Source organism: Gigantopelta aegis, chromosome 12 (genome assembly GCF_016097555.1).
Source record: "Gigantopelta aegis isolate Gae_Host chromosome 12, Gae_host_genome, whole genome shotgun sequence".
NCBI classification, from domain to species: Eukaryota; Metazoa; Mollusca; class Gastropoda; order Neomphalida; family Peltospiridae; genus Gigantopelta; species Gigantopelta aegis.
This window is the reverse complement of record NC_054710.1, coordinates 25,408,484-25,433,588: the sequence shown is the minus strand read 5'-3', so window position 1 is coordinate 25,433,588 and position 25,105 is coordinate 25,408,484. Positions and strand designations below refer to the sequence as shown.

Genomic DNA, 25,105 nt, shown 5'->3' with positions numbered 1-25,105 from the left:
ATGTGTGTGTGAATGTGTGTGTGTGTGTGTATGTGTGTATGTTATGTTTGTGGTGTGACCAGTATGTGGTGTACGTGTGTTTGATGTGATATGCGTATGGTGTGTGTTTCCATGTGTGTGGTAGGTGCGTGTGTGGTGTGTTTATGGGTGGCGTTGTGTGTGTGGTGTGTGTCTCTGTATGTGTGTGTGTTTGTCTTCGTGTGTGTGTGGTGTGTTTGTGTGATATGTGCGTGTGTGTGTGCGTGTGTGATATGTTTGTGTGTGTGGTGTGTTTGTGGTGTGACATGTGTGTGGTGTCACGTGTGTGTTGTGTCACGGGTTTCTGGTGTACGTGCGTTATATGTGATGTGTGTATGGTGTGTGCGTGCTATATGTGTGTGAGTGGTGTGTGTGAGTGGTGTGTGTGTGTGTGTGTGTTTCTCGTTTTTTTGTATCTGTATCTGTATCTGTCTCTCTGTCTGCCTGTCTGTCTGGCCATCATGATGTATATTTATAATAAGCAACTGTCCTCGTTAAAAAGACACCTTCATGTTTCACTTGACAGCTTATGACGTTATTCGTCTAAAAACACAGGATGTTATTTTCATTTTCCTAATAAACATATCCACTAAACACATCCGTTTCCTCCTCTGACGTACACAACTGCTTTTGTAGTGACCCATGACCAACAAGTCAGCACCAGCATGCAGACGAAACATCGGCAGACTATACTCAATTCAATTAATTAATGGCAATGTTTTTCTGGTGTAAATCGCTCCCTCGACGACCGGTCGGTTTGGGATCGATCCCCGTCAGTGGGCCCGTTAGGCTATTTCGCGCTCCAGCCAGTGCGCCATGACTGGTACATCAAAGGCCGTGATATGTACTATCCTGTCTATGGGATGGTGAATATAAAAGATCCCTTGCTGCTAATCGAAAAGAGTAGCCTATGACGTGGCGGCAACGGGTTTCCTTTCTCTGTGTGGTCCTTAACCATATGTCTGCACCATATAACCGTAAATAAAATGTGTTGAGCGCATCGTTAAATGAAGCATTTCTTTCTTTCCATATAACAGTAAATAAAATGTGTTGAGCGCATCGTTAAATAAAGCATTTCCTTTCTTCCTTCTTTTTTTCCCCTGTGTTACATTATATTAGCGAGTGTTCATCACAGGCGACGTCTATATATTGTTTGAACACATTTCGGCCAACGTTAAAGTCCCAACCAGTTCCACACGGCTGATATACAATAGACAGTAGTAGGAGTTACCATGTGTGTGGGCAAGTGCATGCAGACATTGCTGCTAATGTTAAAGTTAAAGTGTGTTATGTGTAACGACCCTACTAAAACGCATTAATTAACTAATCCTCTGCTATTGGATGTCAACTATTTGGTTATTTTGACACAGTCTTAGATACAGCTACAGTTTTGTTTTCCATTATTAGCAAGGTTTTTTTTGTTTTATATGGGGCATCCCATAGACAGGATATCACACACGGCCACCTTTGATATACCAGTCATGATGCACTGACTGGAACGAGAAATAGGTTTATGATCCCACCGACTGGGATAGATCCACGCATCAGGCGAACGCTTTACCACGGGGTTACGTCCCGCCTTTCATTTGGACCAGTTATACCCACAAAAAATATACACACGGTTGCAATTTCGTAACACCCCGCCCTCCTCAGTGTGAAGATAAATGCCCAAAATAACTAGTGTGCAATACTTAATGTTACAAACAAACAAACAAACAAATAAATAAATAAACACATAAACAAACAAAAGCAAGCAAGCAAGCAAGGAAATAGAACAGAACAAAACAGAAAAAACTACAAAACCCTCCAATAAATATCCAAAAAATAATACAACCCCATCCCCAACATCCACCCCTGAAAAACAGCATATATATATATATATATATATATATATATATATATATATATATATACATATATATACATATATATACATACAGCATACATGCATGCATGCATGCATATATGCATATATGCATACATACATACATACATACATACATACATACATACCAGGGCTCTTTAATGCTCTCCGGATTTTGCCCCCCCTCCCCCCCCCCCCCGATAGCTACGGCCCTGCATACATACATACATACATACATACATACATACATACATGCATACATATCTATCTATCTCTCTATCTGTCTGTCTATCTATCTATCTATCTATCTATCTATCTATCTATCTACCTATATATATATATATATATATATATATATATATATATATATATATAATACATGACGATCAGAAGCACATAGAATACATAGACACTGATATGGGAAACAACAATAAAGATTTCATGTGTAATACTAGTCGCTAGAAAACATCCGCTAGTATAAAGTATGACGTGTGACAGAGTACTCAAGCCAGTCTATTTAAGGTCAATGTTCAGGTGAGAATCGTGCCATAGTTGAGGTGACAAGGTTTATTTTAGCGTCGCATGGATTCATCAAAGTACTAGTTCCTTTTACACTACAAAATGTAAAGTAATCTCTCTTGTCAAGAACAGTACACGCGTATACATAAAATATATTTCTCTGTCTATCATGCGTTCTTTTTGTTCTGAAACCGTATGCTCATTTTTCTTAATATATTCCGCATTTTTCTATGAAGCACTGCCTACGGCTGCTATTTTGAGTCGAGGATACAATTATAGCGAACGATAATTCACAGCTCTGTCACGATAATATTATATCTTGTCATGAATTATCTACCTTTGATGGACCTTGATGTATGGCTGGAAATTTATGGGTGTATATATATATTTAACAGTCTGCGTTTGTTTGTCCTCTAGTGAAGCAGTCTGTCGCTCACGGTCGCTGAGTTACTATGGAGATACAACTGATCTTCCTGATTGTGGCACTAATCAAAACTGGTATTCTACCCTTGTTTATTTATTTATTTACATATTTATTTATTTATTTTATTTATTTATTTACTAATTTCAGTAATTAAATTGACTTATGTATTTATTTATTTGACTTATTTATCTTCTTTCATTTCTTATTTCTCTTTTAATATACAATAAGCGCTATCAGTTTCATTGTTATGGTATTATATGTATTACGGGATATATATATATATATATATATATATATATATATATATATATATATATATATATATATATATATATATATTGCTGGATTAATTAATTCCTTAATTAATTGCTTAACATACTGCTTAATTAATTGCTTAATTAACAAATTAATTAATTACGTGGCTAATTGTAGCATAGCAATAATAATAATAATAATAATAATAATAATAATACATCTTAATAATTATAATAATAACGATAATAATAAGAACAATACTAATAATGATAATGATAAATGATAATGATACTGATAATGGCAATGATGATGATGTTGATACTAAAAACAATAATTCTTGACTCCACTGCAGCACATTGATAACAATCATCGGGTATTGTACGTCAACTATTTGGTACTAATTTAGAAAACACAAAAAAATTCAACATATATCAGCAACAAGGGCGGGACGTAGCCCAGTAGTAAAGCGCTCGCCTGATGCGCAGTCGGTCTGGAATGGATCCCCGTTCAAATCAGTGAACCACGACTGGTATATCAGAATCCGTCGTATGTACTACCATGTCTGTGTGTTTAAAAACATACCTTTCTACTAATGGGAGAAAAAAAATGTAGCGGGCTTCCTATCTAAGACTATATGTCAAATTTACCAAATGTTTGACATCCAATAGCCGATGATGAATTACTCAGTGTGTTCTAGTGGTGTCGTTAAACATAACACACTTGAACTTTAACAATTAGCAACACTGGATAGCACATACCAATGCCTATTGTAATTTTATCAGTCATAAGGAACTGGTTGGGACGTAATAAAGTGAGTCCGCCGCAGAAAGTACAGGTGCGAATCCAGGGAGAGCTAGTGGAACCCCCACCCACACCCTCCTAATTTTAATTGAATTTGGTTAGGGTGGGGTGAGTGTGCCATGCATAACGCAGGTTAATGTTACCTTAGGTTTGAATATTTCATATGTGATTTTAATACATATCACCACCTATCTAAGTACTGTAGATTCGCCCATTTAATCGTGGCATCCTCTCCCTAGAATAATCATGCATCCGCCCCTGAGTTAGATACTTAGACGTAACTCCTGTCAACTCAGTTAAATTCCACCCCAATACTATTACTACTACTGCTACTACTACTACTACTACTACTACTACTACTACTACTACTACTACTACTACTACTACTACTACTACTACTACTACTACTACACTACTATTATTAATATTATTATTATTATTATTATTATTATTATTATTATTATTACCACCACCACTATTACTACTACTACTACTACTACTACTACTACTACTAATACTAATACTACTACTACTACTACACCTACTACTACTACTACTACCGTTACTGCTAATAAGAACACTAACACTACTACACTACTACTACTACTACTACTACACTATTATTATTAGTATTAGTATTACCACTACTATTACTACTACTACTACTACTACTACTACTACTACTACTACTACTACTACTACTACTACTACTACTACTACTACTACTACTACTACTGCTACTGCTACTACCACCACTACTACTACTACTACCACCACTACTACCGCTACCACCACTACTACCACTACTACTACCACTACCACTACTACCACTACTACTACTACTACTACTGCTACTACTGCTACTACCACTACTACTACCACTGCTGCTGCTGTTAATACTACTAAATAATACTAATATATATATATACAACAGTTTGTTTATTTCGTAATTCCAACTATTATCATTTATGTAAACCCATGCGCGTGCTGTAACCTCACCGTGGTGCAGGGGTGTAACATTCTCTTTGAGAATGGCCAATACAGCACACATTGAAGTTTTGAGTAAAATTCGGTGTCCGTAAAATTCTGTGATATTTGTATTTGTATTTTTGCACAGTTCTTTACACTGTTTTTGTTTAAACCTTGAATTTTTATATTGATGTTGATCATCACTTTATTTATTTGCATTACCATAGTTCGACACCCAATAGCCGATGTATTTTTCGTACTGGGGTGTCGTTAAACATTAATTCATTCATTCATTTATGTAAAATAGGGGGCGGGACGTAGCCCAGTGGTAAAGCGTTCGTTTGATGCGCGGTCGGTCTAGGATCGATCCCCGTTGGTAAGCCCATTGGGCTATTTCTCGCTCCAGCCAGTGCACCACGACTGGTATATCAAAGGCCGTGGTATGTGTTATCCTGTCTGTGGGATGGTGCATATAAAAGATTCCTTGCTGCTTATCGCAAAGAGTAGCCCATGAAGTGGCGACAGCGGGTTTCCTCTCTCACTATCCGCGTGGTCCTTAACCATATGCCTGACGCTATATAACCGTAAATAAAATGTGTTGAGTGCGTCGTTAAATACAATATTTCCTTCCTTCCTTCCTTATGTAAAATATGTTTTAGATGTTTGCGTTTTGCCCAAACGATGAAATTCCTACAGGTATTTTAACAACTATTTTGTCAGAAAAAAAAAGAGATAAATAATTAATGAAGCTTCCCCTTCTAAAATCGTTAAATATCGTTTTTCTTTCCTTTTCCACGGAATTGTATTATTTGCAAACTTTGGCAGTTCACCTATAAACAAAGCACATAAGAGTACTTGATATTACCTATTCTCATACCTTGTCAACACATCCATCTGACATTGTTTTGCGTAAAAAACTGGTGTTCTTAGGAAGCTACCAGTTTTCTGTAAACGCATTATGCATATTCATGGTTGAAATCTATGTTTTTACACATTTATCTTATGTGTATATGCAATGTTTATCTTCAAAGTATGAACCCATAGATATACACTTGTGTTTTTATATCTATTATGTAATTGGTTTTTTATATACACATTTGAATATCTAATGTACATTATTATGACGAATGTGCCATTTTGTCCTTTATTTATTTACTTATATTTTTACAATATACCCCATATGCCGTTGAATTACTACCAGTGTAAATAAAGTTCAGTTCAGTTCAGAAATCATTATGAGGCCTAAAAAAAAGAAAGTTGTGTTCGTAGTAACGGGTAATAAATAAATGAATGAATAAATGCAGTACAAATAAACAAATAAAAGAAAATGAATAAAAACATTAATTAATTAATGATGAATTAACAAATAAAATAAAATAAATAAATAAATAAATAAATAAATAAATATAAGAACGTAAACTAAATAAGATTACATTGATAATTTTCGATAGGTGTTATTTTAGATAATAACCACTAATACACACACTGCAGGAAGAAACCCGACAGCACCCCATTTCCATAATGTTCCGGTTAAATACGTAGGTCCTGACGGGTTTCTTCCTATAGAGTGTGTATTAGTGGTTACTATGTGAAATATATGTCATCGGCAAACTCGAAAATTATTATTGGAAAGGTATTTAGCATCAAACTTAGAATTGTATTAGAGCGGGAATCTGTGTCTACCGTGTGGTAGTCGGCCATTCCGCGTTTTCTCTATAGAGTGATCTCTGACGGTAGAGATTCCCAGTCTGCAGCTCGTCGCGGTAAGACGTGTTTGTGCACACTGCACGTGCTTTCGCGACTCGACTTGGGGATCCTACACTGTTGTTGTTTTTGTCAACGAAGTGAAGTTTTCTACTGGGATGTATGCGGCCATTGGAACTGATTGAACCCTGGAACGCTTCTCGTTTCGACAGTCTGCACCACCAGGTTGGATTCTTTTTTTAGCGAGATTCCTTGCTTCCACGTCTTTTCTCCGTCTGACTATGTTGACTTGTTTTTTTCGTGACTCGTATGGCGGCCATTCTGCAGAATGCCACGGTTGTTCGCGTTTAGTCTCTACATGTCCGAGCCTGTCCTAGCAGCACTGGAAGATTGACCGCCCCACTCTAAGAAGAAATAGGAAGCGGGGTCGACCCCTACTACTCTTTTTCTAGACTTTACTTTGTTTTATTTTGATACCATCTCGTATCCTCCGGAGTCGGGCCCGTCTGCACCACTATACCAACCCATGACGACTGGACTATACCCTAGTCTGATACTCTCTCACGTTCAGACGTATCCGGCTTCTCAAGATCTGTATTTGAGCACAGTACTACACCTTAACGTCTATCGACTGACAAACTAGGGGTTTTCTTGACGGGATGTAACCCATCTCGTCCCTATAAGCTGCGCACCCAAACAGCCTTAACGAGGCCACTCGCGTGAACATATCGATCGGACTTAAAACTTTTAGATCTGCGTTCAAAATTTTATGTCGAAATTACTTCTTTTTAAAAAAAAATTATATTAAATAGTCCGATCCTCTCTTCTTTCTCTTCTTTAATTTTGGACTGTCCTTCTAAAATGCTCCAAATTATATAAACATTCGGCCGAGCAGTCAATTCTTTTTATTTTTTGCTTGTAACCTTTTTTTATTTTTTTTTATTTATTCTATTAACTTTTTTACTAAATGCTATTTTCAAAATTCTGCCCATTTTCAACTCTATTGCCACCCCCACCCCCCCCCACCCCCACCCCACCCCTCACCATGTTTGTTAATGTTCCTGGAATGGGACAGCATGCCCAAATGCACCCTAAAACAAATTTAACGCACGTTGTGGCACGTTGTGCGACAATTGCAGGAAATCAGCGTGAACTGGTCAGATTTTGGCGAATGCACGTGGAACTCAGGGACAAGATTGGGGTAGTGATGGGTATTTAAAGCTGCAATGCTCTCAATGATGCCTCATTTCCATTTCGACGTAGACGAGTTACAAGACTAAACATGCCGAATCGAAACATTGCAATAGGCCGCCTCCAGTTAGATGAATTGCAGTCAGCAGTCGCACGCCACATGAACATCCATCAGAGCACAATTGCACGTCTCTGGGACGAGAAATGGAAGACATCGCATAACAACTGCAGCACAAGATCGCTACACCCGGGTTCTGCACTTGTGTCACCGAACTGCCACAGCAACGAACACTGCTGGACGCATACCTGGTTTTGACCGGCCTCGGTGACGTGGCAGGCCATCGCTCTACAGGCTGGTAGGTACTGGGTTCGGATCCCAGTCGAGGCATGGGATTTTTAATCCAGATATCGACTCCAAACCCTGAGTGAGTGCTCCGCAAGGCTCAATGGGTAGGTGTAAACCACTTGTACCGACCAGTGATCCATAACTGGTTCAACAAAGGCCATGGTTTGTGCTATCCTGCCTGTGGGAAGCGCAAATAAAAGATCCCTTGCTGCTAATCGGAAGAGTAGCCCATGTAGTGGCGACAGCGGGTTTCCTCTTAGAATCTGTGTGGTCCTTAACCATATGTCTGACGCCATATAACCGTAAAATAAAATGTGTTGAGTGCGTCGTTAAATAAAACATTTCGTTCATACCTGGTTTGAGATGGGTGTTTGCACAAACCATTCGGAACCGACTTCGAGAAGCTGGTTTACGGGCTAGGAGACCGTATGTTGACCCCGTCCTGCGACGTCAACATCGACATTTACGTATTCGCTAGTGCACGAATGTACAGGGGTGGAACTTGGGAAACTGGCGGCGAGTATTGTTCAGAGACGAGTCACATTTCCTTCTACAGCGACGTGATGGGCGACAACGTGTTTACAGGTGCCGCAATGAACGTTTTGCCAACAACTGCGTCTCCCAAGTTGACAGAATCGGTGGAGGGAGAACCATGATGTGGGGAGCCATCTCATACACCGGCAGAAGTGAACTTGTGTTCGTAAAAGACAAATTGACAGATGTACGCTACCGGGATGAAATTCTTCTCCGACAAATGCTTCCCATTTTGGATCGACAGAGAGAACTCTATCAGCAGGACAATGCGAGGCCGCACACGGCACGTGCAACAATGGATTTCCTACATAATTAGAACATTAATGTGCTGCCATGGCCATCAAGATCACCAGACCTCAACCCCATTGAACATCTATGAGATGAACTGGACAGACGTGAAACGCCAGCGTGACTCGGAGCCTCAGACGCTTCCACAACTGTCACATGCACTGCAGAAAGAATGGGCTAGGATTCCACGTTCCCTGACTCAGAGACTCATTCAGTCTATGTCAAGGAGATGTCGCGCAGTGATTGCTGCTACTGGTGGCCACACAAGGTACTGGTTTCAGCGCTCTCGTGCGACGCTCTTTGGTGACGAAAACGCCTCCACTGCCGTCAGACCATAGCAAGAACATTGTCATATACTCATGTCAAATTTGACTGTTATACGATCATAAATAACAAAATTATGCCACATTGTATTAAATAGATACTTCCATGAATATTACGCTTATGCATTTCTTTTTTGACAGAGTATATATATATATATATATATATATATATATATATATATATATATATATATAGATAGATAGATAGATAGATATTTATATATATATATATATATATATATATATATATATATATATATATGTCCTATCCCCAAATTTGACGTATATGTTGTAAATGAGTCTAACCCCCCCCTCCCCCCCCCCTCCCCCCCCCCCCCCCACACCCACACATTCATACTCGCATTGCAATCAAGCTATGTACGATCCTAACGGCTTGTTTTTTTAAAAATTTTGTTGTTGCATTTTGTGCAACCGAAAAAGCTTTAGACATATCACAGAACATTACACAGCAATACTGCTTATTATCAAGTGATTCACATATCTGTGTGTAGATATATTAACTGATAAAAGGCGCTGGGTTAGGGTGGTATATGCATATGCATACACATACACATACACATACACATACATACATACATACATACATACATACATAGGTAGGTAGGTAGATATTGAGGAATGTAGGTAGGTAGGCAGGTAGGTATATATGTATGTAGGTAGGTAAGTAGGTATGTAAGTAGGTAGGTAAATATAATAATAGATAAATATGAAAGATAGATAGATATAATAATAGATAAATATGCTTTAAAACGAGTTTTTCAAATAAGTTTGCTTCTAATCCGCAAGTCAATGATATTGGTCTACAATTTGTAGGACCACTGCTGTCTCCTATTTTTAATAATGGTAATAATGAACTATTTTCCGTTTAGCAGGATATGTTGATGAATGAACTGAGACATTGAATAAGAGCTGGAGTGGATATCCTATAGCATTTAGTACATGCTTTAATAGTTCATGGTTTCCATATACTGTATTTGGAAGGGGTGGGGTGGGGGGGGGGGGAGGAAGAAAGTATATCGATTATTTTTTCAATGTTTATTTTAATATGGTTTCTTTTCAGATGTCATCACCGGACAGGCGCAACTTGACTACAGTGCCCTGCTGGGCGGACAAAGTGAGTGTTTTTTGTTTTTTTTATCTGCTTGTCCAACAATTAACCTTTTTCAGTGTTAGCCCAGAGTAACCCTATGAATGGAAATCGAATAAATTATGTTTAAGCGTGTGGTGTGGGTTTTGTGTGTGTGTGTGTTGGGGGGGGGGGGGGGGGGGGGGGTGTTTGTCTTTAATGTTTCTATTGTTCATTATTCTTACGAGCTGGACGTAGCCCAATGATAAAACGCTCGCATGATGCGCGGTCGGTTTCGGATCGATCCTCGTCAGTGGGCCCATTGGACTATTTCTCATTCCAGCCAGTGCACCACGACTGGTATGTCAAGGACCGTGGTATGTGTCATCCTGCCTGTGGGATGGTGCATATAAAATATCCATTATTACTAATTGAAAAATGTAGCGGGTTTTCTCTCTAAGACTATATGGCAAAATTACTAAATTTTTGACATCCAGTAGCCGATGGTTAATAAATTAATGTGTTCTAGTGGTGTCGTTAAACAAAACACACTTTTTTGTTTACTATATTTATTATTATTATTGGTCGTAGCATTAATCACATTAATTGTAGTAGTAGTAGTAGTAGTAGTAGTAGTAGTAGTAGTAGTAGTAGTAGTAGTAGTAGTAGTAGTAGTAGTAGTAGTTGTTGTTGTTGTTGTTGTAGTTGTAGTTGTGATTGTCGTTGTAGTAGTAGCAACAGCAACAGCAGCAGCGGCAGTCAGGGTAGGACATAACATAAAATCAAAATTTGCCTTCAACAACTAACACATTAAACAAACATCTGTACAGACATAGGGGAACATAAATTATTTCATCTTAAATTACTTCTTATATTTGTGTACTTTCTTGTCTGTGGGAAAGTGCATATAAAATATATTTTGTTGCTTTAGAAAAAAACCATGTAGCGGGTTTCTTCTTAAGACTACGTGTCAGAATTACCAAATGTTTGACATGCAATAGCCGATGATTAATTAAGCAATGCACTCTAGTGTTATCATTAAACAAAACACATTTTTACTTTTTTCTTATATGTGTATGTACTTGTATTTTAGACGTGAAAACAAAGTATTAAACATATTTATAAATATTATTAGGAGTTGCAATTTGACCAGATAGATAACTGGAGTAAAAATAAATTACTTATGAAATAAACTTAATCTTTAATAGCATAATGATTAATACATAGTGTTTTCTCATCGTCCCTAGTCGGTGGGCTCATTCGGCTATTTCTTGTCCCAGCCAGTGAACCACGACTGGCATATCAAAGGCCGTGGTATGTGCTATCCTGTTTGTGGGAATGTATTTACAAAAGATCCCTTGCTGCATTAGGAAAACTGTAGCGGGTTTCCTCTAATGACTACGAGTCAGAATTACCAAATGTTTGACATCCAATAGCCGATGATTGATTAATCAATGTGCTCTAGTGGTGTCGTTAAACAAAACAAACTTATTAGTGTTTTTTCTCTTTAATAAATAATTTTCATATTATATATGTGCGATTCCTATTTCACCAATAATGCGCATGTAAATAGACAGATAAATATAATATTGTATTATATCACGACACGACTCAATGAGTTAGTGTGGATGAAAGGTCGTCTTTAATATCCGACTGATCAGTTCTAAAATTCGTCTGAAATATTACATTATCTACTGGTATTCGTCTAAAATATTACATTATCTACTGGTATTCGTCTAAAATATTACATTTTCTACTGGCATTCGTCTGACATATTACATTATCTACTGGTATTCGTCTAAAATATGAAATTATCTACTGGTATTCGTCTGAAATATTACATTATCTACTGGTATTCGTCTAAAATATGAAATTATCTACTGGTATTCGTCTAAAATATTACATTATCTACCGGTATTCGTCTAAAATATTACATTATCTACTGGTATTCGTCTAAAATATGAAATTATCTACCGGTATTCGTCTGACATATTACATTATCTACCGTTATTCGTCTGAAATATTACATTATCTACCGGTATTCGTCTGAAATATTACATTATCTACCGGTATTCGTCTGAAATATTACATTATCTACCTGTATTCGTCTGAAATATTAAATTATGTACTGGTATTCGTCTGAAATATTACATTATCTACTGGTATAAATATATTTCTATAATAACAACAAATAATTAAAGTTCCATTACATTCATTCCAATAGGACGTCAACCCATTGGTCCAGCTGTAGGGATAGGTATTTGTTATTTTCTTATTAAACGTAAATCGTAGGTCGTCATGGAACGTTACTTGTGATGACGTAGTTTTATATTGGTAGTTTATACTATTGAGCGTTATTGTTTGTGGACCCAAAACTAAATCAAAATAAAATATGAACCTTTGGCGTTATTATTGGTAACTATGTTTTAAGTTATAGTTACATCATCCTATCGTGTCGGTCCCTTTGATCTTATCTGTGGTGTATCCCATAGTTAGACCACGGGCGTGTCTGACCTAAATTTTAGCGATTGCTGAATGGGAGCAGGAAGTAAATTAGAACATTGTTTTAAAATCAAAGGGACCGGCACCAAAGCGTGGTACAAATTTAATTATAAGGATTGTCTCATTTGGTTACATTCAACTGGGTATGAAGAAACGAATCATCCGCAAACGTCTGTGTGAACGGTTTCGCCGATTCACACAGTTTGCTGATGATTTTATGTTTGTGTTCATACCCCAATGAAAGTAAACGAAATGACAGGCACATCCTTAAACGTCAAATGCACTTTTTTCATTCTGAAACTGTTTAGCATCCAGAGTTGGGATTTCATCTGCGGCCATGCCTGGCCTAATGCAATTCCTAAGACAGAATCCAGGTTAGACAAATATAATGGGATTTTTGGTGTTTGAAATAATTATAATTGTAACATGATTATATTGATGTGAAAAGTAAAACATTTTGCTTACAGATAAACAATTACACACTGACACTTAAGGAAAGAAATAAAAAAGGAAGACAAAAGAAAACAAAAGAGACAAAAAGAGACACACGCTAAATGACCAAAATAATAATGACAACTCCTGCAATTAAGAAAATGTCTACGGCAAAAAACAAAACAAACAATAGTGGCAAAAATCTAGTATAGCGCACTGCCAACAAATGTTTTTATATATATCGTGGAGAATGAAAACCACCACGACAATCTCCACGGCACTGCCGATTGTCGTGGACAATTGCAGGGGTTCAATGAATATACATAATAGAATGCAATGCAATTCAGTATAATAGAACTTAAAATAGGAAGGGAAAGTACGAAATAAAAGAGAAGAGGACAAAAGTTCGCTCACTCATTAAATGATACTACCTTTTTCATTTCTTAAAAGACAAAAATAAACAAGATACACGAACGTTTTGACATGGTCGTGATTACTACCACAAGACACTGTCATGACTATGCTCTGTATATATCACTTGAATGTCTATATGCACAATGAATGACACTCTCCCGCAAACACGGACTTGTATAAGTGCTAAACTGCCTTAAATTTATTCCGAAAACATGTGGGTTTTTTTCTTCTTATGGCGTCATACGATCTATTTCGGCAGTGAAGGAAACACGCACTGTCATAATGTTATAAATAACTTACACTGGCACTAGTGATATCCAGGTGGGGTTTTTTGACAGACGTTCAGTTTTCGTTGTCTTAAAAGAGACAGTTACACAGATATTTCTTTAGATGCTGGCCAAGTCATTCAAGTGTAGAGATAAAAATATCCTGTATGACAAACTTTAGAAACTGTTTAGTGCAAAAAGAAAAGAAAAAAAAGAATGAGAATCCCCCCCCCCCCCCCCCCCCCCCCCCCCCCCCCGGTTATTACCAGTTAGTTGATTACAGTGTATGTATTTTATATAAGACAATATTAATGCCCTTTTAACAACTAAAACCTGGTGTTTTGTTCTATATATGAAGAGTTTCATCGCAAAACGCGATAAACGCCACTATACACACCCACTCCTAAAAACGTTTTATTACAAGCCACCATAAACACTACGCCAGTTTCTCTGCAATAAATAATTTTCATATTATATATGTGCGATTCCTATTTCACCAATAATGCGCATGTAAATAGACAGATAAATATAATATTGTATTATATCACGACACGACTCAATGAGTTAGTGTGGATGAAAGGTCGTCTTTAATATCCGACTGATCAGTTCTAAAATTCGTCTGAAATATTACATTATCTACTGGTATTCGTCTAAAATATTACATTATCTACTGGTATTCGTCTAAAATATTACATTTTCTACTGGTATTCGTCTAAAATATTACATTTTCTACTGGCATTCGTCTGACATATTACATTATCTACTGGTATTCGTCTAAAATATGAAATTATCTACTGGTATTCGTCTGAAATATTACATTATCTACTGGTATTCGTCTAAAATATGAAATTATCTACTGGTATTCGTCTAAAATATTACATTATCTACCGGTATTCGTCTAAAATATTACATTATCTACTGGTATTCGTCTAAAATATGAAATTATCTACCGGTATTCGTCTGACATATTACATTATCTACCGTTATTCGTCTGAAATATTACATTATCTACCGGTATTCGTCTGAAATATTACATTATCTACCGGTATTCGTCTGAAATATTACATTATCTACCTGTATTCGTCTGAAATATTAAATTATGTACTGGTATTCGTCTGAAATATTACATTATCTACTGGTATAAATATATTTCTATAATAACAACAAATAATTAAAGTTCCATTACATTCATTCCAATAGGACGTCAACCCATTGGTCCAGCTGTAGGGATAGGTATTTGTTATTTTCTTATTAACGTAAATCGTAGGTCGTCATGGAACGTTACTTGTGATGACGTAGTTTTATATTGGTAGTTTATACTATTGAGCGTTATTGTTTGTGGACCCAAAACTAAATCAAAATAAAATATGAACCTTTGGCGTTATTATTGGTAACTATGTTTTAAGTTATAGTTACATCATCCTATCGTGTCGGTCCCTTTGATCTTATCTGTGGTGTATCCCATAGTTAGACCACGGGCGTGTCTGACCTAAATTTTAGCGATTGCTGAATGGGAGCAGGAAGTAAATTAGAACATTGTTTTAAAATCAAAGGGACCGGCACCAAAGCGTGGTACAAATTTAATTATAAGGATTGTCTCATTTGGTTACATTCAACTGGGTATGAAGAAACGAATCATCCGCAAACGTCTGTGTGAACGGTTTCGCCGATTCACACAGTTTGCGGATGATTTTATGTTTGTGTTCATACCCCAATGAAAGTAAACGAAATGACAGGCACATCCTTAAACGTCAAATGCACTTTTTTCATTCTGAAACTGTTTAGCATCCAGAGTTGGGATTTCATCTGCGGCCATGCCTGGCCTAATGCAATTCCTAAGACAGAATCCAGGTTAGACAAATATAATGGGATTTTTGGTGTTTGAAATAATTATAATTGTAACATGATTATATTGATGTGAAAAGTAAAACATTTTGCTTACAGATAAACAATTACACACTGACACTTAAGGAAAGAAATAAAAAGGAAGACAAAAGAAAACAAAAGAGACAAAAAGAGACACACGCTAAATGACCAAAATAATAATGACAACTCCTGCAATTAAGAAAATGTCTACGGCAAAAAACAAAACAAACAATAGTGGCAAAAATCTAGTATAGCGCACTGCCAACAAATGTTTTTATATATATCGTGGAGAATGAAAACCACCACGACAATCTCCACGGCACTGCCGATTGTCGTGGGCAATTGCAGGGGTTCAATGAATATACATAATAGAATGCAATGCAATTCAGTATAATAGAACTTAAAATAGGAAGGGAAAGTACGAAATAAAAGAGAAGAGGACAAAAGTTCGCTCACTCATTAAATGATACTACCTTTTTCATTTCTTAAAAGACAAAAATAAACAAGATACACGAACGTTTTGACATGGTCGTGATTACTACCACAAGACACTGTCATGACTATGCTCTGTATATATCACTTGAATGTCTATATGCACAATGAATGACACTCTCCCGCAAACACGGACTTGTATAAGTGCTAAACTGCCTTAAATTTATTCCGAAAACATGTGGGTTTTTTTCTTCTTATGGCGTCATACGATCTATTTCGGCAGTGAAGGAAACACGCACTGTCATAATGTTATAAATAACTTACACTGGCACTAGTGATATCCAGGTGGGGTTTTTTGACAGACGTTCAGTTTTCGTTGTCTTAAAAGAGACAGTTACACAGATATTTCTTTAGATGCTGGCCAAGTCATTCAAGTGTAGAGATAAAAATATCCTGTATGACAAACTTTAGAAACTGTTTAGTGCAAAAAGAAAAGAAAAAAAAGAATGACACCCCCCCCCCCCCCCCCCCCCCCGCTTATTACCAGTTAGTTGATTACAGTGTATGTATTTTATATAAGACAATATTAATGCCCTTTTAACAACTAAAACCTGGTGTTTTGTTCTATATATGAAGAGTTTCATCGCAAAACGCGATAAACGCCACTATACACACCCACTCCTAAAAACGTTTTATTACAAGCCACCATAAACACTACGCCAGTTTCTCTGCAATCTGCGATATATCTTCAAACAATCGTATCACGTTTTGCTGAAAACTGAATTTGAACTTGTGTTTGTCTACGTGTGAGTCCGAGTGGTGTTCGCACAATGGTTTTTAATATGCCTTTTATCGCGTTTTAATCGATAAATGTATGCATGCAGGAAAACATACATTGCCAGAAAATGATTTGATGGTACGTCATAGCTTGACATTAGCGGTAGACCTGGGTATTTTGGTTACAGAGTTCTCACTCGGACTGGGCAAGTACATTTGTCTTGCACATCCAGTTACTGCGCATTCAAGACATTTAAGCATCTAAACAAATCAACACATAAAACAACATGTTTAAAGAAAAATAAACTTAAAAAAAAATGTATTAACATAATGGGGCCAATTGGGCTACCACTAACTCTGAGATGGCTTTTTGGGGAGGGACGTAGCCCAGTGGTAAAGCGTTCGCTTGATGCGCGGTCGGTCTGGGATCAATCCCCGTCGGTGGACCTATTGAGCTATTTCTCGCTCCAGCTAGTGCACCACGACTGATATATCAGACTACCAGATGTCTAAACCCCGTAGTCCGCTGGGCAAGTAGATTTGTTTTCAACATCCAGTTACTGCGCAATTAAGACATTTAAACACGTAAAAACAGCACTTAAAACAACATGTTTAAAGAAAAATAAACAGATTATAAGTGTCCCTAATAGGTGCTAAATATGGGATTAAAAGTGTTGAACTTGGACAATTTTTTATTTATTTCAATCCTCTTACAATATAAGTTGTGTTTTTCTGAAATTTTAAAATGTGTCCATTAGTTTCAAAGATTTTAGGGTACGCAATTTTACCCTCATTACAACCTGGTGTGTGTATGTGTGTGTGTGTGTGTGTGTGCACGTTTTAAGCAATGCTTTTTTGCAATTGTATTTAGGTTTATTTTTTATGTTTGTGTGGTGTCCCTAAGGTGAGATGTCTGTTCTTAATATATGTCTGACTTCTTGTTTCCATAGCACAACGTCAAACGGCTGTCATGCCAAACATTGGTTCTATGATGGCAGCTCTTAAGAACAGTAAGGATTGTTTGTAGTGTTTTTAAATGTTTTCTACGTTTCATTCATATCGTGTTCCATTTAGAATCACCATTAAAGTAATGAATGAAACAATGTAATAATGGATGGATGAATGAATGCACCACAACTGGTATATCAAAGGCCGTGGTATGTGTTATCCTGTCTGTGGAATAGTGCATATAAAAGATGCCTTGCTGCTAATCGAAAAGAGTAACCCATGAAGTGGTGACAGCGGGTTTCCTCTCTCAATACATGTGTGATCTTTAACCATATGCCCGACGCCATATAACCGTAAATAAAATGTGTTGAATGCGTCGTTAAATAAGACATTTCCTTCCTTCCTGAGATGGCATTATGGAAGTAAACTATAACCGAATTAACAGTTCAATAGCAGATACGATAACCGTACAAACGTCCGCCTTGAAAAACATGGCATGCATTTTTTCTGGTAGTGGTGAATTTCTAGTTCACCTGCTAAATAAAAAAGGACAGATTTTCTCGTTTCACAGGCCGCTCGTCGAGCACTAGTTTAGGTGAGTGTGTGTATTAATGAATGAATAAACAAATCGATGATGAAATAATGAATCAGAAAATTAATGAATGATTAACGAGAACCCAGCAAAAATATTAGGTGTAAAACAATGGTAAGTATGTGAATGAAAATCCATTGCTAATATAAAGAATAAAATGTTAAACTGAAATGAATGAGCAAATGGATGGTGAAATAATGACTGGATGATTAGCGACAATCCAGCAAACATATTAGGTGTCAAAGAAAGGTAAGGATATGGATGTATGTTCAATACATAGTATACAAATCCAAACGTTAAATCAAAACACAGTGGAAGGAGAAGTGGCAAACTGTAAGTATTATACGTCAGTAAGTGTAAATGTTGGAATATATAATTCGATGTATTTTTGTGTTTAAATTGATAAACTGATTCTGCTTATTTTGAAAAAGAAGAAAAAAGAAAGAAAACGAAACAGACACACGCAAAGACATGTATGCACACACACACACACACACACACACACACACACACACACACACACACGCACGCACGCGCGCGCGCGCACACACACACACACACCACCCAAACACACCCACCCAACACACGCAAATGCTCACACACGCGCACAGATACACACTCATCACATACACACACACACACACAGAGAGAGAGAGAGAGAGAGAGAGAGAGAGAGAGAGAGAGAGAGAGAGAGAGAGAGATTCTGATTCCTATTAGATCATTAGGTGCTACACAAAACACGTTTTATTTTGACAGGTGCAGGTGGTGGGGCTGGCGCGGTGTCTCCCTCAATGGGTTTGAATTCTATGTTTGGAGGTGGTGCTGGTGGTGGCGCCGGCGCGACGTCAGCATCGATGGGTCTTAATTCTCTGTTTGGAGGTGGTGCTGGAGGTGGACTTTTAGGCGGCATGACCAGAATGATCGGCGCGCAATACATGATAGAACGGAAGCGGAAGTTGCTGAAACGCTACATCGACCTGTACGAAAACGAGGGTTGTGTAGACCCATTCGACAAACTGCCCAACAGATGGAAAGCAATGGCAGCCAAGAACCTCATAAATGGATGTAGCAGTCCTCAAGCTAACTTAACGTGCATGATGGTGAGAATGTGTTGAAAGTCTTTTTTTCTTTTACTGATTGTATTTCCAGTTTAACTGCCTGATGGTGTAGATGGCATTTGCGTACAAAACATTAGCCCGAGTCACCTCCAATATTATTGATATTGATATGTAAGGGAAGTATAGAGGAAACTCTGTGTAATGATTTGGCAATCGCCGACAACCAAATGCTCGCAAGCTACTGTGTCTAAAATACACATTTGGTTCCTTAATCTGATGCCATAGAGCTTTAGTTTGATTATTCGTGAGTCCAGTCATAACATAAAACTTACATGTCGCTAACTAGTACCAACGCTACACGAAGAAACCTGCTGTGCCCTACGTCACCACAAGCTAGTACAGCGCAGGTTCGTTTCGCATAGGGGCGTCGGGTTTCTTCGTCGATATATCACTTGTGTCGATATGACTGACCGGTTCCGGCCAAAACGTGTATTAACTATCATGCTTTAATCTTTCGTTTGCCGATACGTTTGTGTCGATATATTTTAAGGTGAGAACGTAGACTTTTATTTCGAAAAGCATTTTGTCGATTGCCAAATCATTACATAGACGTTCCTCCTGCCTAACTAGGTTTTATAAACACCGTTTTAGAATTTATTATTGAAAAAGTCTTATTTGATCTCAGGAAAGCAGAATGGCGCTGGATAAGGAAAAATGACGCTATGCCGAAATTGAGGCATGGTGCTGCACCATGCTAAAACAAGCATGGGGAAATCACTATAATTTATACATTTCGGTAGCGCTCTTGCTTAGATGGCTTGCGTTGGATGATGGAACCCCAACAGGTTTTGTTTTTCTTCTTCTTCTTAGACCTTAGTACTTTGCCACGGCAAGTATATTAAAATACAGTGGTCTGAATGCGTATATCCTTGAGAAAAAAAAACATGAGTATAAAAGATCCTTTGTTGCTTATGGAGACCTGTAGCTGTTTTCGTTTGAAGACAGTGTTATAATTATCAAATATTCAACAGCCAATAGCCGACTGTTATTGAATTCCAATTCCAAGAGTCAATATTTAAATAATCAACGTGTACATGTATATTTTTTGTTTTCGTTAAACAATATACACTGTTATAATATGGCGTAAAGCAATGAAGACTCACGCCTTGCTGCTGCTTATTGGGGGTGGGGGATATTACAAATTCAAAAATATAATACTTGTATTGCTCCATATATCAATGGTAATAATAATAATAATAATAATAATAATAATAATAATAATCATAATAAAAAAAAAAAAAAACAATGGCGGAAATTTTCAGTCTACGACGATTGTCAGTAGATTATTCACCATTGGCTGGCCCATTGGGTTACTTCTAGTACGCCATGACTGGTATATCGAAGGCTGTGGTGTGAGCCATCCTGTCTGTGTTATGGTCCATACAAAAAGAGTCCATGCTACTAATGAAAACATGTAACGGGTTTCCTCTTTAAGACTATATACTAGTACATGATGGAAGCATTAGAATCCGATCATAAACTTTGATTGAAATTACTAACAGATACTGAGTTTTATCCTTATTTTAATTTTCTTGTAACTTACCTGCGATATTTATAGTATTGCAAAGCTCTTTGCACTGTGGTTTAATTTAACTTTATAATTTTTGTATTGATGTTGATCATCACATGTCTCTTTTCGCCTTTACTATAGCCGATGTATGTTTCGTGTTAGGGTTTTGCCAAACATTAATTTATTTATTCATTCATTCTCTAAAACCATACGATATTATCACCTTAACTCTTGATTTTGTATCTAATGTTTATCGTCTCATTAATTTTACATTTATCATAGTTTGTCACCCAATAGCCGAGGTATGTTTCGTGCTAGGGTGTTCCTTAGCATCTATTCTATCTGTTTCATCTATTCCATCAATAATATTACCAAATGTTACACGTCCAATAGCAGTGTTCTCTAATACGCTTTTAAAAAAGGACAAGAGATGTTAAAGGGACATTCCTGAGTTTGCTCCATTGTAAGATGTTTCCGACTAATAAAATATTTCTACGATTAAACTTACATATTAAATATATTTTCTTGTTTAGAATATCAGTATCTGTATGTTCAATGTGTGTCTGGCCGTCTTAATATTTCTAAGAAGCCCAAACAGGTTTTTATCTTCAAATAATTGTGTACGTACGTACGAAAAAAACAATATTTTAGGAAATAAAATGAAATTTAACCTAGTACAAATATTAGAACGATCAGAGACACGTTTAATATCCAACCACTAATATTTTGTGCAGAAAAAATATATTTGATATGTAATTACGATCGTTAAGAAGTCTCTGTTAGTCTTAACATCTTAAAAAGTGCAGCAAACTCAGGAATGTTTTTTTAACTGGTCGCATTTGCAATCCCCAAAATAAAGGCCATTTTCGCCTGCATTTAACACTCTAGCGCTGGTAATTAATGTATGCTTCACAAGAAAATCAATTTAAAGTTGATGTATACGTCACACAGTAACCGATTTCGATCGTGCTGTTTTTCATTGGATGGTATGACACAGACGACCTGGTTATCACTTAGGAGCAGCCTAAACACACTTTTCTTTACTTCCAACAGGTACAAACGCAAGTGGTAAAACCTCACATGATGGCGTTACAACGTCAGCTGGCCAATTCGCCCTTGACTCAAGGCATCTCTCAAGTAAACGCCTGGAACTCGCTGTCCAAGTTAGGACTTATCGGACAAGGCAGAGGTCTTTCCGCTAGTCTCCCCTTGATGACAATCGGTAGCACCGGGCCGTTGGCTTCGTCCCTCGCCAGAATTACGGAAATGGCCGAAAGACATGGCGAGATCCGACAACGCTTTATCCCTCTTCAGTGTCAGGATATACGACATCAGATGATGCCATCGTTGAGTATGTCTATATGCTGCCCAGGTCCAGGTAAGTGAGCACTGTGTACTTCATTGATCTAATATTCAGCCACGTAATCCAATAAAATAGTAGGTCATGATGTGTTTCGTGGTATGAACAAACGTAGGGGCGGTAGCAGAAACAACAAAACAACTGGAACAACAAAAACAACTACATCTACATAAAAAACAAGAACGACAGTAACACAAAAAAGCCAACCCCCCCCCCCCCGAAAAAAAACAAAAAACAAACCAAAAAACAAAAAAACAACAACAAAAAAACACAACCCCAAACCCCCCCCCCCAAAAAAAAATAAAAAAAACTAAAAAAACTAAAACAAACTACTACTAATTATGGCATGCGTAGTAGTTATAGAAGTAGGTCCTGTAATTTCGACAGAGGTTATCATTTGCCAATCTCTTTGTTTACACGGAATCGGATTTCACAGGTCTTGTAATTTATGAAATATTTCCATATTCACAAACACGAACCTACGACCTTGTGACTTGTACAGTCGAAAGAAAGAAATAAATGTTTTATTTAACGACGCACGCAACACATTTTATTTATGGTTATATGGCGTCAGACATATGGTTAAGGACCACACAGATTTTGAGAGGAAACCCGCTGTCGCCACTACATGGGCTACTCTTTCCGATTAGCAGCAAGGGATCTTTTATTTGCGCTTCCCACAGGCAGGATAGCACAAACCATGGCCTTTGTTGAACAAGTTATAGATCACTGGTCGGTGCAAGTGGTTTACACCTACCCATTGAGCCTTGTGGGGCACTCACTCAGGGTTTGGAGTCGGTATCTGGATTAAAAATCCCATGCCTCGACTGGGATCCGAACCCAGTACCTACCATCCTGTAGACCGATGGCCTAACCACTACGCCACCGAGGCCGATCTGTAAGTCGAAAAACACGTGTTAAAATACGTTTTATTTCTATTTGTATTTAAGCTAACGCGTAGAAACATTGCGTTTTAGCTCTATTTTTTTTTTACAAAAACCGAATTTGTTTCTGTTTTAGTAATGGTACCTGACGGTGTACAGTTCATGGCAATGCAGGGACGTCTTCATGAATTGTAAAACACGTCACCGACCACCACCCAGCAGTGGAAGAACATCTACGTCACTCGTCTTTTGTTTTCTCTCGTAAAAGATCGCCATTTTCCGTATGCTTTGTTGTTCTGTGAGAAAAGAACAAATGTAGCCTACAGTTTCCCCATGTTGTGTTACTCATCGTGAAGATTTTCGTGAAAACTTATTGGTAGTTTTCGTGCGCGTTAATGTTCACCGAAAAATAAACAAAACAAAGATACAAAGAAAAGACCAGAACTGATAATAAAATGCTGTGGACAATTTATATATTGTTTTGAATACGTGATCTCAACTCAAGGGCTGTCGACGAAATATTTTAGGGATGGGATTAAGGTAAAAAAGGCACATCAGTAAAGTTGTTATTCGTGAAATAAAGATTATAAACACATTTTTATAAAAGGGAGAATTTGGGTTTTGTGTTTGTGATGTTTTTTTAGGAGAGACAGGTACCCTATGTCTCCTCCGCTGGGTCTGCCCTTGCAACGACAGGGTTGCTCGGACCCCAAACTACCACATCCAGGTTTACAAGGTTTGCACGGATTTAGATATGCTTTATATGTTCTTTCCGCTTGAAGTCTGATGTATGGCTACCAAAAAACCAACAACAAACAAACAAAAACAACCCAACCGTAGCTGCATCTCGATTACCTTAGTAGTTTCCCTAGCTTATTTTAGCCTGGTGTGGCACCATGCCTCAGTAGTCTAGGATCATCTTGCCTTAATCAGCGCCATGCTGCCCGGAGATTAAATAAGCCTTTTTCGGTAATTAATTCTAAAATTGCCTTTATAAAACACCCAAAAAGGTATTATTAATTAATAAAATGTGCCTTGTGTATCTTTTGTCATTCATTTATTAAAGCAAGCACACAAATTACATTAATGCTTAAACCTAAGTAAACAACAAAAGAAAAGAGCGAACTCAGATGAATTTGAAATAACACAAGTATTTATTGATATTTATGTATATATGTATATATATGATACATGGGTGGCCGTTAGATACCATTTATCTCAAAACGAGTTGTTTTAAAATGTATCTAACGAGCCAAGGCGAGGCTGATATGTTGTTTAAACAACGAGTCGCATTATTATATTGGTTACATATCCTCAAAAACCATGTTTTAAGTAACTTGTAACATATTTTTCGACTATACGTTATTTACAGACGTTGAACTTGTAACCAAATTACGCATCACAGACACATGGCTGTCAGGTTAACTATACGTCACAGTGTAATATATTTCCACCATGTTGGTTTTCGTTGGCTGCAATACACTGGTCACCTGGTCATTACCTAGGAACAGCCAGTCGTATGCCTTGAAATTGTTAACCACCCATGGGTTATCAAAAATAATGCATGGACTTCTCACCAACGGGTGTGTAAGAAATACATACTCACACTCTCCCATATATATATATATATATATATATATATATATATTCTTCAAAAATGTAGGGGGACTCTAATAAGAAT

At 37.3% G+C, this 25,105-nt stretch overlaps 1 protein-coding gene across 5 annotated transcripts; it reads left to right on the top strand.

Annotated features, from left to right (window-relative positions):
• Window positions 1–2,779: 2,779 nt before the first annotated feature.
• LOC121386668 lies at window positions 2,780–24,019 on the top strand. 5 transcript variants are annotated; one of them, XM_041517650.1, is made up of 8 exons: window positions 2,780–2,899; window positions 10,318–10,371; window positions 13,134–13,199; window positions 15,723–15,788; window positions 17,963–18,022; window positions 19,309–19,652; window positions 22,234–22,558; window positions 23,561–24,019. In XM_041517650.1, exons 1-8 carry the CDS (start codon window positions 2,854–2,856, stop codon window positions 23,617–23,619), a joined length of 1,020 nt encoding a protein of 339 aa, XP_041373584.1. In that variant the 5' UTR covers window positions 2,780–2,853; the 3' UTR covers window positions 23,620–24,019. The 5 variants fall into 5 exon arrangements, with proteins under 5 accessions (XP_041373584.1, XP_041373586.1, XP_041373585.1 ...); XM_041517652.1 differs by lacking the exon at window positions 13,134–13,199; XM_041517651.1 differs by lacking the exon at window positions 15,723–15,788 and having other exon boundaries at window positions 2,781–2,899.
• The last annotated feature ends 1,086 nt before the right edge of the window (window positions 24,020–25,105 follow it).